This window comes from Sarcophilus harrisii, chromosome 3 (assembly GCF_902635505.1).
Source record: "Sarcophilus harrisii chromosome 3, mSarHar1.11, whole genome shotgun sequence".
NCBI classification, from domain to species: domain Eukaryota; kingdom Metazoa; phylum Chordata; class Mammalia; order Dasyuromorphia; family Dasyuridae; genus Sarcophilus; species Sarcophilus harrisii.
The window spans coordinates 571148211-571166603 of record NC_045428.1 but is presented as its reverse complement, the minus strand read 5'-3'; the positions used below and the strand labels follow the sequence as shown (position 1 = coordinate 571166603).

At 35.8% G+C, this 18393-nt stretch overlaps 1 protein-coding gene across 5 annotated transcripts in view; it reads left to right on the top strand.

Moving 5' to 3' along the window:
* Positions 1-18393, top strand: part of VPS13D (vacuolar protein sorting 13 homolog D) — a 326196-nt gene that overhangs the window by 165919 nt on the left and 141884 nt on the right. For all 5 annotated transcript variants that reach the window (XM_031962837.1, XM_031962838.1, XM_031962835.1 and 2 more), the window contains 6 exons: positions 4784-4963; positions 5576-5692; positions 6203-6352; positions 13075-13224; positions 14158-14254; positions 17377-17525. In XM_031962837.1, the coding sequence (XP_031818697.1) occupies positions 4784-4963; positions 5576-5692; positions 6203-6352; positions 13075-13224; positions 14158-14254; positions 17377-17525 (843 nt within the window). The remainder of the gene's footprint in view (positions 1-4783; positions 4964-5575; positions 5693-6202; positions 6353-13074; positions 13225-14157; positions 14255-17376; positions 17526-18393) is intronic.

The following is an 18393-nucleotide window of genomic DNA, read 5'->3' as shown; positions in this document are numbered from 1 at the left end:
GGGTCTGTGTGTCAAATTTGTGTCTTAAAAGGGGAAGGATTTCAGTACTTAGACCCAGCTTCTCAGTTGTTACTTTTTTGTTGTTTTCTCTGTTTTGAATCGGAAAAGATGCAAAGTTAAATTTAAGGACACAAGATAGTTAGGAGTTGATATCCAAAATGATCCTCCAATCTCTTCCCCACAATAACAAATAGCTGTCCTTGATGAATTACGTCACTTCATGTGAAAAATTTCTGTTGGTGAAAATTGAAAGATTGTGGAAAATGGCAGAAATAGCACAGAATTGAAAGTTCAGTGAGGTGGCGCCATAGTGCACATAGTACCTGACCTAGAGTCATCCTAAGTTCAGGTCTGGTCTCAGACACTTCCTAGCTGTGGGATCCTCGGCAAGGTCATTTTACCCTATTTGTCTCAGTTTTTCCTTTTTTGTAAAATGAACTGGAGAAGGAAATGGCCAACCACTCCTATTTCTCTACCAAGAAAACCCCAAATAGGATCACAAAGAGTTGGACCTGACTGAAATGACTGAACATACCACAGTGTTGGGGAGAGAGAAATCTCCCAGTTTTCCAAAAAGAAAATATAAGGAGTCAATAGATTATAGGTCAGTGAACTTGATTTAGAATCCTGGTTAAAATCTTCAAAATTTTATTAAAGAGATGATTAGCAAGCATATCTAGAAAAGGAAGGGCTCATCACAAAGAATCATGGTGGTTCTATCAACAACAAAGCCCATAAAACTTTCTTCATTCTCTTTTTTGATTATAAGACTAATTGGAGAGGGGAATATTGGAGATCTGTAGTTTGCCTTGATTGAAGCAGAGTTAAGTCCTCAAGCCCTGCATGCTCTTCATGTGGAAAAGGCATCAGGATATAGACTGAGCAGCAGCACAGTTGAATAGATTCAGAACTGGCTGAATGGTCAGAGCTGAAGTATCATTTTTCATGTTTCCACCTCTTCTTTGGATCCCTAGAACTTGGCTCTGGGTCTGGCTCCTGGGAAGTGCTGATCAATGCTTCCTGACTGACTGTTTTGAATGCCAGTAGAGGGAATGCCCCAGAGATTTGTCATTGGCCTTCTACTGCTGAACATGTTATTGGTAACTTGAATAAAGACATTAGTCAAATTTATAGATTGTAGGAAGCAGGGAAGGATTGAAATTATACTGGATGACAGAGTAAGTTTCCCTAAATGTCTTGCCAAGCTGGAACATGGGGCCAAATCTAGTAAATTGAAATTAAATGTGTATAACTGTTATCTTAGACTTGGGATTAAATAATATACCATATATGTAATTGGTGAACTAGATATGACTGATCAGCAGTTCATCTGGAAACTCTGGGAGTTTGAGTGTCCATCAAACTTAAAAAGGATTCAACAATGTGGTATAAAAACCAAGAAAACTAATGTAACCTTAGGCTCCCTTAAGTGGAATACAGTATCCACAAATGATGAAGTGAGAACTCTGATGACTTGGATCAACTGCATTTTGAGTATTGTGTTTCGTATGGGGACCATGTACCACTGAATACCACAAACTTGAGGGCTTTCAAAGGAAAACAACTAGAACAGCAAAGGGACTTTGGGTTTATTATGCCAGAGAGGGTATAGAATAGAGTAATCCTTAGGGTAGAGTAGGAGAAGTCCTGGGAAGTTGAGGGCCAACATATTTAGCTGTCTTCAAGTATTTGAAAGGCTGTTAAATCAAAGTAGCATTAGACATTTTTTGCTTGTCCCCAAAGGCCAGAATTAGAAGTGGGTAATTGATAATTGCAGAGATAAATTTAAGCACTATGTGAGAAAAAATTGGGGGAATTAGAGCTCTCCCAAAGTGTCTTGTGCTGCTTCGGAGGCATTGTAATTGTCCCTCACTGGAGGTCTTCAAGCAGTGGCCAGCCAGATGGCCCATTGTTGGATATGTTAGAGAGGGAATCTATTGGGGATCTGATTTTGGATTAGATGGAAGCCTCTGAAGTTGCTTCCAACTTGAAAGTTTTGTGATTGGGAGAATTCATGGTATGTTTTTCTTAGGTAGAAACCAAGTTGTTCTTCCATGTGATAAATAGGTTTTTATAGCAAAACGTGCTCTGGGGCTGATATCAAGGTTGTTTTTTTCAGCAGTCAGGGCAGTCCCTGACTACTATTGAGTAAAACTGTACTTTCTTTACTCCTACTGCCCTGAGCTCTTTGGATCAAAGACAAGCTCCCTGCTATATGAAGCATACATCTGGAACAGATTTGTGATTTTTCAATTAGCATTACAATTCATCCTTTTTGAGGCAAGAGGGGCCTTGTTAGAAACAGTGAGTCCTATGTCTGATCCACCTTTTATTTCTGATGTGTTTCTAAAATCCTCATAATCCTCTGTGTATATATTCTTTCTCTCTCTTCCATCCCCCCAAGTTAATCCTTCTGTGATGGATTTTTTCTAAGTCTATTTAAAAGAAACCCAACACCCCCCCACCCCCACACACAATTTTGTCATTTTTATACCATTGAATAATTCTGTAGTAAAATATTCAGCAGAGAACTTGTTTTGTTTGGGGGAAATAAGCTTCTTTTAATCCAGTTATTCTGAACAATTCATTAACTGAAAAGGTTAAAGCAATTTCTGATAATAGCCTTATAAGGAAGTATAAGTACTTTCTTTTTAAACCTTTACCAGTCACAGAAGCACTCTCCATGTTGAAACCTGCCCTACAAATTAACAACTGAAAAGTTTTTTTTTCTTTACTCACTTTTTGAACTCTGGTTTCATGAATTAGCAAAGCAAACAAATATGAAATCCCTTCTCCACCCTCTGTCTGGCTTGTCTATGCTCTGTATATGGAAATGATATAGCTTTGGTTTAGGCTACATTTAGAGCTTACTTTGCCATAATATCTTGAATCTCCTGAGCTCTTGTGTTATTACACCTTGTTTTAGAAAAGGCATGTCCTCTAAGTATTTTGCTATGTTGTCTAGCCCTAAACTTTGGGATACTAATTCATTCCTGTTTTGGGAATTTTTTTGCTTTGGAATTTGCTTCTTGTTGGAAGGATAAGTGGTGGGCTCTGGTAGTCTGCTGTGCTTTCCTAATAAATTTCAGTTGTTTTTTAGACTCTGTGAGCTGATGACTTAAAGAAAAAAGGCCCAAGGGCTGGTTTTTAGCTCTTCCTCTATCTCATATATTCTCAGGTCTTCCTCTGATGCCTCCTGATGTCATGGTGGCTTCTCAGAGGCTCTGTCAGGAGTACACAAAAACCTGCTGATCCAAGTTGGAAGAGGCTCATTGGTGACAGTTTCTCTATTGAGTTGTGATTGTTTTTGGTTACAGCAAAGTGTTGATCAGAATACAGAGGGGAATGTGGTCTGTATTGATGGAAGGAGTTACCACATTGGTAAAAACATGGATTCTTGGAGTAGTGAATAAATGTTGATTGTGTGACATTGAATGATTAAAGAAAGTTGAGTAAAGCAGTGTAGATAAAACATCTGTGGAATAGCCTGAGATCCAAGCATACTTTTTCCAAAATTTATTGTATTACTCTGTATAGCTTTAAAGTGATGTAGGATTACTTTGTAAGTAGCTTTGTTTGGGTAGAGACAGTCTTTTGTGATGAAGCAAAATGTGTTAATCGTTTAAAAAAAAAAATGGAAGAATTCACAAGTTTAAACTTTAGAGATAAAAACTAGACTTTCTGAGCTGTAAAGGCAGAGAAGAAAAGCTGGGATGGACTAATAAAGGAAAGAAAGGCCAGAGGCATCCCTAAGAACCAAATCTGCATAGAAATGGGAGTTTGGAGGAATTGGATGCTACTCAAACATGGGAGAGTCAGAAAGTCTTGCTAAGAATTGAAAATAATTCTTGCTAAACAAGAGTTTAATTAGGATCAAGTACTTTTTTCATGAAAGGCAAAGTTATTTGAGTACGGGTTGTTGGAGAAAGAAGTTAACAAGATATTACTCTTTCTGTGTGTGGCTGAGGTAGCCTTGAGATTGTCATGAAAATTGGTCAGGTTAAGGGAAATGGAAAACCCCAGAGTATTTGGAAGGAAAAAGGATTTATGGTGGAAATGTATTTGAGGCAGGTAAGATACTGATGGATCTTATTGCAGAGAAGAGAGTGGTACCCAGGTCCCATACCCCAAGGAGCTAAGAGGAGAGAATTGAAATCTAAAGGACATAAAGTGCTTACTGAGTGGTTCAGTTCAACAAATTGAATTCAGTAAATATTTATTAAACACTAGATGCCATGCTAAGTGCTGGAGTGGTCGTCAAAAATGTTCAGAAAATAATAGTGGGACAAGCCAACATCTCTTTTCTTTGGCTGTCAAAGATGGGCGAAAAGGAGTTAGCACACTCTTAGAATGCTAGAGGGGACAAAGGAGTTCTGTCCTTGCCCTCTTGAGATTTTACTTTAGAAAGGATGAGAGGAGGGCAGCCAGGGTATGCTATCTTTGCCACTGATCCTAGGTATCTCCTATAACATAGGTATAGTTTCCTACTCTTGACACCTCAATGGGAAGGTGTCCCCAGGAGAGGAACATGATGTCCAGAGGGAACTCTGATGAAGTCACTAGCCCTGAACCAGGCTGAGGAGTAAGACCAAATTGCCAGATTGGTTACATTGTTCAGGGGGAGGCCTGGGGAAGGGAATTAGTATCTTCTTTGTTCTTCTGTGTCAGCACCTGAGACAAAACTCTGGTTGCCTGGGGCTACTTCTGACTCTGCTTCGCGTTTGACACATTACATTGTTGGTACATCTGTCTTTTTCCCTGACTCTGTTTTGTCATCTTCTAGGCAAAAGGAGGAATCTCTGGTTTATATGATGGAGCAGAAGTTGTTCTTGGTCCTGATACTTCTCTGGAACTTTTGGGACCAGTTCCACCTGAGCAGCAATTTATTGATCACAAAATGAGACCTGGATCTGGGATATTAGCTATTAAAGTTATTCCAGATGGACCAACTCGAGTACTCCAGGTGACAGTCTATCACATGTACCTTCCAAACTCAATATGTTTCTTCCTTTTTAAACGGGATGTTTAGGTTTCTTTAGTTCAATCTATCTACTGTGACCCCTAATGAGTTATTAATTCCTGGCATCATCTTTTTACACAGTGGTCTAAATGATTCAATTTTAATAGCATTTTACATGTAATTATATATTGTCTGCCATCGTGGGAACTTCTTGCATTGATTTTTGTTTTTCCATTAAAAAAAAAAAAATCCCACCTCTACTTTTACATTTATCCCCTGGAAAACATGATAGGACTTTTTAAATGTTATAATATCTATGAACTTCTTCATATTTTATAATAATTGTGCCTTACAGAAGACAAGAATCTTATGAAATGTTGAACTTTAGGCTCATATGTTTGCTTTCTGAATGTGCTTAGAACTTTTTTTGAGTTGATTCAGAAGAATAAACAATTTGCTGTTTATATCTGAAGCTTGAAGCCTCGTGTCACACACATGAATTTTCTTTGTCCCTCACTAATATTTGTAGTTCCCATATTTTCATTAACATCTATGTAGAATTGATTTGACATTAAAAATAAAAAGCAAATTTCTTAGTAATTTACTTGGTTTTAGATAACAGACTTCAGCCAGCGGAAAAATGACCGTCCTTCATATGAAGCGGATGACCTTCCTGTTACTGAACAAGAGTTACGGAAATTTAAGAGCCCAGATACAGAGCAGGAATTAGAAGTAAGATCCATACATGACAACTTTATGTTTTGATATTTCCCTTCTTTATTTTATCCTTATTGAACTCTATTCTTCCCTCCTTCCCCTTACCATCTTCCTTTAAATATCATTTGCTATTTGACTGTATCAGCTGTGACATCCTTTGGTTTTCTTGCTTCACAAACATGGTGAATACTGTTTGCAAATGACATTTTTAAGTTCATCCAAAAAACATTCTAGCATAGAAGAAATAGCTATTTAAGTTTAAAATAGCATTTGAGATTGGAAAAAAAAAAGAAAACGAAAGGATCTTTTTGCACCTCTCATTGATTCTAACAGCTCCTGCCTTTGGAAAGAGAAAAACAAATTTGTAAAAAGTAAATCAAATAGCGTGTAACTTGTATTTACTCTGAATTTGGGAGCTGGAGTGGAGGAGTATCGAGGTTCTAAGAGAATAGCCATTCTCAACTTACTACCTTGAGCATTTCTTTTTAAATAGTGCTTAATTTGGGATATTTTGTTTTTATTCAGGTTCTCGTGAAACTAGAAGGTGGAATTGGGTTGTCTTTAATTAATAAAACTCCAGAAGAACTAGTCTTTGCCAGCTTAACAGGAATCAATGTTCATTACACACAACTCTCAACCAGTCACATGCTTGAACTCAGCATTCAGGATGTACAGGTAAAAGGAGAAATTTTAAAACTCTCTGATCTTTTTTCATTTATGACACTGAACTGAAATCTGGATTGAATAGTTGAACAACCGTAAAGACTTAATAGGAAATGTCTCACTCTTTTCTGTAACAAAAGTACGTGGAATCATGTATAATTGTTATTCATCACACTCATTCAAGAAAAGGAAAAATTTTTTCTTAAGAATATTTTATTTTTCCAAATATATGTAAAGATAGTTTTCAACATTCATTTTCCCCCTTCATTTCTTGACTCCTCTCTCCCCAAGACAGCAAGCAATCTTCATACCTCTCAGATTGGTTAAAATGATAGGAAAAGATAATGAGAAATGTTGGAAGGGATGTGGGAAAACTGGGACACTAAAGCATTGTTAGTAGAATTGTGAAATGATCCAATCATTCTGGAGAACAACATGGAACAATGTCCAAAGTGCTATCAAACTGCATATTCTTTGATCCAGCAGTGTTACTACTGCATTTGTGTCCCAAAGAGATCATAAAAAAGGGGAAAGGACCCACATCTGCAAAAATGTTTGTAGTAGCTCTTTTTGTAGTGGCAAGGAACTAGAAATTGAGTGGATACCTATAAGGGTATGGCTGAATAAAGTTATGGTATATGGATGTAAAGGAATATTATTGTTCTATGAGAAATGATGAACAGACTGATTTCAGAAAAACCTGGAAAGATTTACATGAACTGATAACTAAGTAAAACCAAGAGAACATTCACTTTTTTTTGTATTTTTCTTTCTCCTGTTTTTTTCTCTTTTGGTCAGATTTTTCTTGCACAACATAACAGGTATGGTTAAAAGAATTGCACATTTTTAACTTGTATCAGATTATTTGCTGTCTTGGGGAGAGGGGAAGTAAGGGAGGGAGGGAGAAAAATTTGGAACACCAAGTTTTGCAAAAACTAATGTTGAAAATTACCTTTTCATGTATTTGGAAAATAAAATACTGTAGAAAGCTTTTTTTAAAAATTAAATTTAAATTAAAAGAAAAAAATGGATGCATAATAAAAGCTAGTCTGATTGTTCTGTCTTTTTGGAGAGAATAAAAATAATAGTCAGAATGTCAGCAGCATGGATAGAGGGTCAGTGGGAGGAAGAAATCCTAGAATGTGTGACCAAGGGAAATTCTGCTCTTGGCTTTAAAAAGAAAGTATCTTGTCACCTAGTGGAGATGATTCATGTTATGGTCTGCTTTGAGACAGGAGTGGATTGAATGTTCCCTCAAATTCTCAATTATTCTCTGATTTAAAAGAAATAAATGTGTCTGTATCTCATTGTCAAATCATACTGGAACATTCTCTTCCTCTCCCTATTCTCCCTACTCTCCCTTTAGATTGAAATGAGCTAAATGAAATGAATACCTGATAGAGTTCAGAAAACAATGATGCAAAGACACTGTGTTCCCATCCCAAAGTGGAAAGTCTGCATTCTTATTAGCCCTGTATGGTGTATCCCTTTGAGAGGTGGAATTTCCAGTCTCTTTCATGTCATATTATTTAATCTGTCTTATCAGTGCTGAAAGCCTTTTTCAAACTTCTTTGCTTTTATCTATTTGTCCTAGAAAAAGATTCAAAATAATCTTTTCTCTTTTATTTTGACATCAGATCCAAATTAATATTTTGCACTTGTGCTATTTTTTTGTCTTTGTTCATTTAAAAAAAAAAAAACTAGGGAAATTCAAATCATTTGCTCTTCACTAATTAAAAAAAAAATAAAAGAATAGCTTAACTATGATTCCCATTAAAAATAAGTTCAATGTGGGGGGGGAGGGAAATGATTCTGTATGGTAAAATATTTGATGATTAATTTTCATTATCTGATATGTACCACAAATCATAGGAAATAATTGGACCCACTTAGAAAGGTCTTGTGTGCTTGAGGGAGGAACAAAGGAAATAAGATGATAATGACCTTATCCAGAAGGACATTATAATCTAATTAGGAAGCTGAAACAAGAACCAAAGGCTTGTACTTATACTTGGAAGCTTCTTATCAGTATAGCATCAATATTTTCTTAAGAAAATTAGACAAAATTTAGACAGACCAAAAACAATGGTTGAGTCAGGTGCCAAGCAACATCACAAAACAAATGAAATTGTATTTTAAACAATAATAAATCATAACTATATAGAGAATTCTGATATGAAAAGCACTCCCAATCCATCCCTTCATGGATATGGATAGTTCATAGGGACTATACATATTACATCTTATTTTCATTTTTTCGCTGTATCAATTAGTTGTGCTGATTCATTCACCCCAAAATACTAATTGTTGTTTGGAATGGCTCTCTGGGATGGGGGGAGGGGGATATTTAGTGGTGATTTAAGAAACAGAAGACATCAATAAGAACATATTTTAAAAATACATATATTTCTTTCAAAATCATCTCTTTGTGTTGTTGTTCAGTCATTTTCAGTCTTGTCCAATACTTTGTGTTTGGACATTTTTTTTGACAATTTTCTTAATAGTTTGGAATTTTCTTGGAAAAAATATTGAAATGATTTGCCATTTCCTTCTCTATCTCATTTTACAAATGAGGAAACTGAGGCAAACAGAGTGACATGACTTGTCCATGTTTAAGAGATGGCTGAGACCAGATTTGAACTCAGGAAGGTGAGTCTTCCTGACTCCTGGCTCAGAGCTCTGTCCACTGCCTCACCTAAAGTACAATCATTTTATTTATAGACAGAAGTAAAAATCAATGCCAAATTAGCAGAAAAAGGATGATGATGATGAGAATACATGACATGGAAATATAGTAACTTCAGCGCAGCCTATGACGATAAGCTGTCTAAAGACTAGGAAGTGGATTTTGAATGAAAAAGGATATTGACTTTGGTTATCACCATTTCTTTAGAAAAATTAGTTACTTTGCAAAACAGTCTACACAATAAGGATGCTAAAAAGAACTTAGAAACAATTTTAAATTAAATTGCTAGCCCTTTTTAAAAAATGTTGCTATCACTGTGTACAATGATCTTCTGGTTTTGCTCACTTTACTTTGTGTCAGTTTATGTAACTCCAGGTTTTTCCGAAAGCGTCCTGTTTTTCATAGAGCAAAATCTTCTTCCATCAAAATTATTTATCACTATATCTATCTATTTATTTATTTGGGATACAGACCTACTGATGATAATTGTTGGATCAAAGGGAATGCTTTCTCACCCAGTTTATCCTCTCTTATTTCATCCTGACCTTCTTCAAAAGTGTATTGCTTCTATCCACTGCCTTCCCAAATCTGCCCTCTGTCTTCTCTGGGAAAAAAATTTTCACCATAATTTTCTCTTATAAATGCCTCATTTCTCAAATTAAAGAACTGAGTCAAATTTATAAAAATGCAAGCCATTTCCCAATTGATAAATAGTCAGATTGTAAAAAGACAGTTTTCAGAAGAAATTAATCTATAGTCATATGAAAAATGTTCTAAACAAATTAAAACAATTTAAGAGTTACCACCTCATAACTATATGATTGACTAAAATGATAGAAAATAAAAATGACAAATACTGGAGAATATGTGGAAAAAGGGGCACTGATGCAGTTAATGGAGTTGTAAACTGGTCCAGCCATTCTGGAGAACAATTTAGAACTGTGCCCAAAGATCTATGAAACTCTGTGTACCCTTTAACTCAGCTATACCATTACCATGTTTGTCCAAGGAGATTACAAGAAAAAAGGAAAAGGACTTGTTTGTACAAAAATATTTATAGTAGCTTTTTCTGTGGTGGTAAAGAACTACCAATTCTTAAAGGGGATGCCCATCGATTGAGTAATGATTGAAAAAGTTGTGGCATATGATTGTGATAGAATACTACCATGCTATAAGAAATTATAAGAGGGATGGTTTCAGAAAAGCCTGGAAAGACTTAGACTAACTGATGTAAAATTAAGTGAACAGAACTAAGAGAACATTATATATAATAATGATAGTATTGTAATGATCAACTGTGAAAAATTTAGCTGTTCTTAGTAATACAATGATCCAAGACAATTCCAAAAGACTCAGGATAAAAAATGCTATCTACCTCCAGAGAGAACTGATGAGTTCCAAGTGAACATTAAAGTATAATTTTTTTACTTTACCATTTTTGCAAAATGACTAATATTGAAATATGTTTTGTATGATTTCAAATGTATAATTGATACCATAATTCTTTCCATCTAAATGGAAGAGAGAGAGGGGAGAAGAGAGAGAAAATTTAGAATTCAAACTTCAAAAAAAAAGAGAATGCTAAAAATAAATAACAGATTTGATTTTTTTTTTTTAATAAAAATCAGTCATAGAGAAGTTTCAATAACAGTTTGGAGGAAATGATAATGAATTTTGCTTTGGACATTCGGTTCAGGAGACAATTGGAGATGTGAGACTAGAGCATAGGAGAGATAATAGGACTGGATTTGTAATATGGGAATAATCTTTTAATTCTAGCTTTGGACTCATCTATCTTGGCAGTTTGCATGATAAATTCTGCATAGAAGTTAAATAAATAAAGTGATAATATATAGCTTTATTGTTCAAAGGCTTTACTACAGTCAATGAAGAAGTAGTAGATGTTTTTCTTTCTTCATAATCCAGGAAATGGTGACAATTTGGTCTCTAGTTCTTCTGTAGCTTTTCTTCTTTCCTTCCTTTCTTCTGGTATTCTTAGTTTACATATTGCTGAAACCTAGATTGCAGAATCTTAAGCATAACCTTACTGACTTGTGAAATGTGTGCAATTGTTCAGCAATTTGAATCTGCGTTGGTGTTGCCCTTCTTTAGGATTGGGATGCAAAGTGATCTTTTTCCAATCCCCTAGGCACTGTTGAGTTTTACAAATTTACTGGCATATTAAGTGGAGTTTTTTTTTTTTGTTGTTGTTGTTGTTGTTTAGTATTTTAAGTAGCTCCGCTGAAATTCTCTCATCTCCACTAATATTATTAGCAATGCTTTTTAAGGCTCACTTGACTTGATTATCCAGAGTATCTGACTCTTCTAGATCACTAACCTTACCATCATGGTAATCAGTAAGATTAAGATCTTTCTAATATTTAAGATCTTAAAATGATATATATATTGTACATTCTTGCCACCTCTTCTTACTCTCTTCTGCTTCCATTAAATCCCTACCATTTTTGTCTTTTTAATCATACCCATTTTTGTATGAAACATTCCCTTGATATCTCTAATTTTCTTGAATAACTCACTTGTCTGTTTTCTTCTATTTCTTTGAATTGCTCATTTAAGGAAACCTCCTTTTATTTGTTTGCATTTCTCTGCAATTCTGCATTCAGTTGGATTTATCTTTCCCTTTCCTTCTTTCCTCATTATTTGTAAGGCCTCATTAGGCAGCCATTTTGCTCTCTTGCTCTTCTTTTTCTTTGGAATGCTTTTTGTTGCTGCCTCCTTTCTGTACAATATGGCACAACTCTATGCATATTTCTTCAGGCACTCTGTCTACCTGATCTAATCCCTTAAGTAGATTCATCACTTTTACTTCATGTGGGATATTATTTAGGTCAAACTTTCTACTTTCTTTAATCTAAACCTGAATTTTGCAATAAGAGGCTTAAGATCTGAGCCATAATCAGCTCCAGGTCTTGTTTTTAGTGACTATGTAGAGAACTTCACTACCTTTGGTTGCACAGGATACAGTCAGTCTGATTTTGATATTGACCATCTAAGTGATATCCATGTGTAGAGTCTCTAAAGTCTCTCATGATGATGATTATCCTGTCCTGATCTTTTTTTTTTTTTTTTTTTATGGAGTCCAGATCAATGCAAGTCTAAGATAAAGTGTTGATCTACTTTGAATCTTTTACATATGATAATATAGGACTTGAGTTACAGGTGAAGAAAACTAATTTTTGTTAACTGAATTCAAAGGATTATTATTATTAATTTATGGTGACAGTGACCTCATCCTGAATTGCCTTTGTAAGCCCCTCTATTTCCACAAATAAATATTAAATGATTTAACCATTTGATTTATGCTACTTGTTGATGCTGTTTGAGTTCATATGGAAGTTGCCTAGTAAGGGTCTTTTGATTCCATTTCTTGGATCTTAACCTTTTTATAAGCTCCATTCATAGATAAATTACTTTTAGTTCTGTTCTGTGAATCTGGTAACATACATGTATGTACCTGCCATTGGCCTTTGATATTTCTCATAGAATTGATATCTACTAGTTCCAAGAGTATTTTAGACCAATTTTTCACATCTTCAACAGTGATGATTCTGTTTCTGCTGTTGCGATAAATTTGAGAGGACATCAGTAATTCTTGCATATACCTTATAGCCTTGGTGTACAGAATAAAAAGTTACAATCACCTTTTTTTGCAGAGAATCCAATGACATTGCTAGGCCACTCAGGATAGAGTAAAGATACAATAATTTCAGTATTAGCACTGATGAGTAATTGGGGAACTATGTCCAAGGAACATGTTTCCTAATATCACTCATTTAATTAATGCTCAATATTGGGAGAAAAGAAGATTCCTGGATGAATTTATTTAGGTTATAAGCTGTTTCCATTTGCCAGCAATTCTAAATAACTGATTCTCTGCTTTTAATTGACTTGAGCTCAAGGAAAAAAAAATTTTCCTTGTTCATTGAGAGAGGAGTGTAAAATAGCAATTACTACTTTTTGATCTGAAATACAGAATGAACATTCTGTGGTAGAATGTTTCTTTCTCATTGTCTCTTTTTAATGATAGGTGGACAATCAACTCATTGGTACCACACAGCCCTTCATGCTTTTTGTGACCCCTTTGAGTAATGAGAATGAAGTCATTGAAATGGGCCCAGCTGTACAAGTCAATGCAGTCAAGTTCCCTAGTAAAAGTTCCCTGACTAACATCTACAAGGTAAGCTTGTCTTGGGCGGAAGGCGACATGTTTTGATGTTCTCTTGGAGCCGAGTCTCAAAACCATATATACATTATTAATGGCAATGGTATGGTGTTATAAAATTATATGTAACATGTGTAACAATGCCATCATCTTGAATTGCCTTAAGTTCTTAAATTACTTCTAAGGGTTGATAAAAAACCAGAAGGAAATACAGTCCTTATGAGGGCTATCAATTCAATTTCTCATGTTTTCTTCAGTAAAATACAACTTCAGCTCTCCTGATCATGTTCAGACATGACATGATCCATATAGATTCAAAGATAGAGACTACCCAGACATCATCGTCATCATGGAGGGCCAGAAGAGGGTAACGTAGAGTGTTTGTAGATCAGCCAGAAAGCATTTATTAAGTACCTAATTAATATGTGTGAAGCATTGTGTGAAGCACTGGAGGGATCCTTTTGTGCAGATCTAGCTACTACTACCAGAAAGTCTAGGTAAATTGGAGATCCCCGTCACTGGGAATTAGAATGAAAGCTTGCGTCAATCATCTGCTCTTCATTTCACCAATGCCTCTGAAACTGAGCCCACAAATGGGCCCTGAACCCACAAAGTCAGTGATACTATCCCTGATGTTAGCTACCATCCATCTGAAGGCAGTATTGTAAAGTCCCATCAACTATGATGCATCTGAAACCTCAGCCCCAAGTAATCAGACCCAGATGCTCTAGGAACTAAATAATCAGATGCCAAATTGTTTATTAAAAACCTGCAGTTTGGGGTTAATTGTAGCTAAGTAGAGAAGAGCCAGAAGCAATTTGGCAGCCTATCTCTGGTTTTGAAATCATGTGAATAAAGAAACTGTGTCATGTCACTGGAGACTTAATAATGGTACAGATGGATGTCCCTTGTTATTCACACTGTAAATCAAGATTTGTTTATCTCTAGCATCTGATGATCACAGCTCAGAGGTTCACGGTGCAAATTGAAGAAAAACTACTCCTTAAACTGTTAAGTTTCTTCGGCTATGACCAAGCAGAATCAGGTAATACATAATGCCCTAATTAATGCCTCAGTATTTATCCAAGAATGGCATCCCATTTTTGTGTCTCTGTGAAATTGAGACATTTCTGGTGTCCTGGTCCCTCCTTTCTTACCTCTCATCCTGATCTCAAAAGCTTGTTATGACATGTAACAAATGGTGACTCGCTGACTAACTTTTGAATGCAGCAGAAGGCAATCCATTAGGGCACCACAGGCACACCCTGTGGCTAGATTATGGAAAATAATTTTAATGTTACTCTTTTATGTCTTGATCTTGATTCCTCTAATCTAGGATAATAGAAATAATGTGTCATTTAGCAAACCACTTTATTTTCTAACCTTTGTTTGTTAAATAGTGAGGTCTAGAAATCAGAGTCCTATGTGTTTTTCCCCTGGGCAGTTCTTTTGGTCTTTCTGAGAAAACTTTTGGCTAGCTTCAACCCCTTAACTTCTGGCATCTACGTCCTTGTATTATAATGTAATTTTTAAATTGTACCCAGCAAGAATAAAGAGATAAGACATTTATAGGGCCTAAACACCTAGCAGGATAATAGAATACAGAAAGTGGACATTTGTCCTTCTGAATTACTTACTGGGTTTTAAAAAGCTCTTGTAAAAGCAGACGGACATATAGTTCATAAGAAATTCATCAATGGCCTTTCTTCAAGTTAGACCAGATATGGATCCTAGAGAAGTGTTTTAATGAATAAGGCTTAGTATATGTGGGTTGGTTAGTATAGTGCCTATAATATAAGCAATTACTAGATGCTTATTGATTTGTATAAAAAAATTGTCTCAGACCGTGTATGCACACTTGTATGACCATATACACACTTGATATTGAAAAGCTATTTTTGCTGCTCTGTCCCAGACTCAGAATTGTAGCCTTAAACATAATGAGGATCAAGAGCACGCTTCCTGTCCGTGTGTAGAATTCTATTACTTTTTTGTATTGATTGAGCCTTGCTTGCAGCTAATCTGTTCCATTTTGGTCCCTTCATGTAGAATTTTACTTTCGGTTCAGCTTTTCATTTATAAATTTGCTGGTTTTGTGGGATAAACTTAATAGATTTAGCAGTTCAGCTGCTTTTCTTTTACACTGTAAAGAAGTTTTCCCATGGGCTGTGTATGCTGGGTCTAATTTTGGGGGTTTCTTTTACTGGAGCCTCATGGCTTCTCAGGGCTACATATGTCTCCTGGGCATTTCCAGGCAGGCTTCAACATCATTTGAATGAGCATTCCTCCTGTAATCCCTTTCATTCCTTAGTTAGAACTAGGTGAGTCAGTCTTCTTTATGTCCTTCCATGTATTCTTTGATGCAGTGACATTGGTCTCCTTGCTATTCCCTTCATAAGACAGTCCATTTCCCAAGTCTAGATATTGTCTCTTCTCTGACTGTCCATCGGACCTGAAATGCTCTTCCTCTTCATTTCTGCCACCTGGCTTCCCTGAAATGTTGACTAAAATCCCATTTTCTACAAAGAAGCCTTTCTCAAGCTTTCTTTATTTGAGCACCATTCTTCTTTTAATTCTTTCCTATTTATCCTGTATAGCGCTTGTTGCTATATATTTGTTTGCATATTGTCTCCCTTATTAGATTGTGAGCTCCTTGAGGACAGGGACTGTCTTTTGCCTCTTTTTGTAATCCCCAATACTTAGCACAGTACCTGGCACACAGTAGATACTTAATAAATGTTTATTGACTTACTGACTTACTAGAAGAGGCCTACTAAATTGTCTCATTAATGAGATCCTCCCCCTCATATATAAATTTACTGTTTTTGTGGATAAACTTAATAGATTTGGGTTAATGAAAAGATGACAGTTTAGAGAGCTTACCAGTGAGGACAGGTAGTGACCCCTAGTTTTTTTTTTTTCCATAGCTTTTTATTTACAAGTTATATGTATGGGTAATTTTACAGCATTGACAATTGCCAAACCTTTTGTTCCAATTTTTCCCCTCCTTCCTCCCACCCCCTCCCCTAGATGGAAGGATGACCAGTAGATGTTAAATATATTAAAATATAAATTAGATACACAATAAGTATACATGACCAAACCATTATTTTGCTGTACAAAAAGAATCGAACTCTGAAATATTGTACAATTAGCCTGTGAAGGAAATCCAAAATGCAGGCAGGCAAAAATATAGGAATTGGAAATTCAATGTAATGGTTTTTAGTTATCTCTCAGAGTTCTTTCACTGGGCGTAGCTGATTCAGTTCATTACTGCTCCATTGGAACTGATTTGGTTCATCTCATTGCTGAGGATGGCCAGGTCCATCAGAATTGATCATCATATAGTATTATTGTTGAAGTATATAATGATCTCTTGATCCTGCTCATTTCACTCAGCATCAGTCCATGTAAGTCTCTCCAGGCCTCTCTGAAATCATCCTGTTGGTCATTTCTTACAGAACAATAATATTCCATAACATTCATATACCACAATTTACCCAACCATTCTCCAATTGATGGGCATCTATTCAGTTTCCAGTTTCTAGCCACTACAAAGAGGGCTGCCACAAACATTTTGTCACATACTGGTCCCTTTCCCTTCTTTAGTATTTCTTTGGGATATAAGCCTAGTAATAACAATGCTGGGTCAAAGGATATGCACAGTTTGATAACTTTTTGAGCATAGTTCCAAATTGCTCTCCAGAATGGTTGGATGTATTCACAATTCGACCAACAACATATTAGTGTCCCTGTTTTCCCACATCTCCTCCAACATTCCGCATTATCTTTTCCTGTCATTCTAGCCAGTCTGACAGGTGTGTAGTGGTATCTCAGAGTTGTCTTAATTTGCATTTCTCTGATTAATAATGACTTGGAGCATCTTTAATGGCCCCTAGTTTTAAACACTTTTGCAATTTTTTTCTAAGTCAATTAATTGTCATGTAGTGTGAAGTCCCACGTTAGGAGATTGAACTAAGAAAATATTGCACAACAGGGCATCACAGGGTCTTGAGATGTTACACAAGGAGGGTATCCAGAATCTCATATTACTTTAATAGGTTAAATTTGAAGTTTTCTTTTTTCAGCAGATTTTTTCCCCAGTAAATTTGAGTATATTTATCTCAATAGGTTCTAATTTTAGTTCTACTCTGCTTTTTCTTCCAGAGGTGGAAAAATATGATGAAAATCTCCACGAAAAGACTACTGAACAAGATGGGACACCAACTCGATATTACTTTGAAAATCTCAAAATCAGTCTACCTCAGATCAAACTGAGTGTATTCACCTCTAACAAGCTGCCTTTAGATCTTAAGGTAAGATAGTGTCCAAAAGGTAACTGTGTGGATGACTTTCAAAGTAGACTTTTCCATGGGAGAAACATGTAAATTAACTATCTGCTTTGTCTTAGCATCTTCCTTTTCAGAAAATGTTTGTAGTCTTTTTTATAGGAAGTAGGTACCCTGTAGTTGATAGCTACATCAGGAAGCAAAGCATCATCTTTGTTTTTTTCATTATCATCAAAAAGCATTTATTTTAAAGAATTTCTTCATCTCAACCAAGAAATACATAACTTTGTTTTCTGCCTTTGGGATTATATGGAATGACAATTAAAAAAAAAAAGAAAACAGAAGGGACTTTTGGAAATAATTTAATTTGTGTTTCATTTTACAGATGAAGGGACTAAGGCCCAGAGAAGTACATTGTCTTGTCTAAGATTACACAGAGAATTCAAGCCAAAGTGTGAAACTAAAAAAATCTGTCTTTTTCTTCAGTGCTCTTGCCTAATCAATTTGCAACAAGGAGTAGAAGTCCTTGGGTGTGCACTTAGCAGTGTTCCCAGTTCTGGAGAGCCCAAACCAGGGAGTCCATTAATTCTTATCCCATCCATCTGAGAAAGCACAGTGCCTTTGAAGACTTACTGCAGTGCTTCTTATTCTGGTTTATTCCAGTTTTCCCATGGATGCTTATGATGAACATGGAAGTGGGGAAAACCATGGGAAAACCACTATCTTGCTAACATCCACAAGTATGCACTTGACTTATGTAACCTTTCAGAATGAGTTTGCTTGATAAAGTGTATATTCCCTCCAGAACTCTCGGCATTCTCCCAGCAAACTGATGTCAGGCATTTCCTGGTTTTTTAAAATCTCTTACTAGGAAACTCAGACACTTATTCCAGCA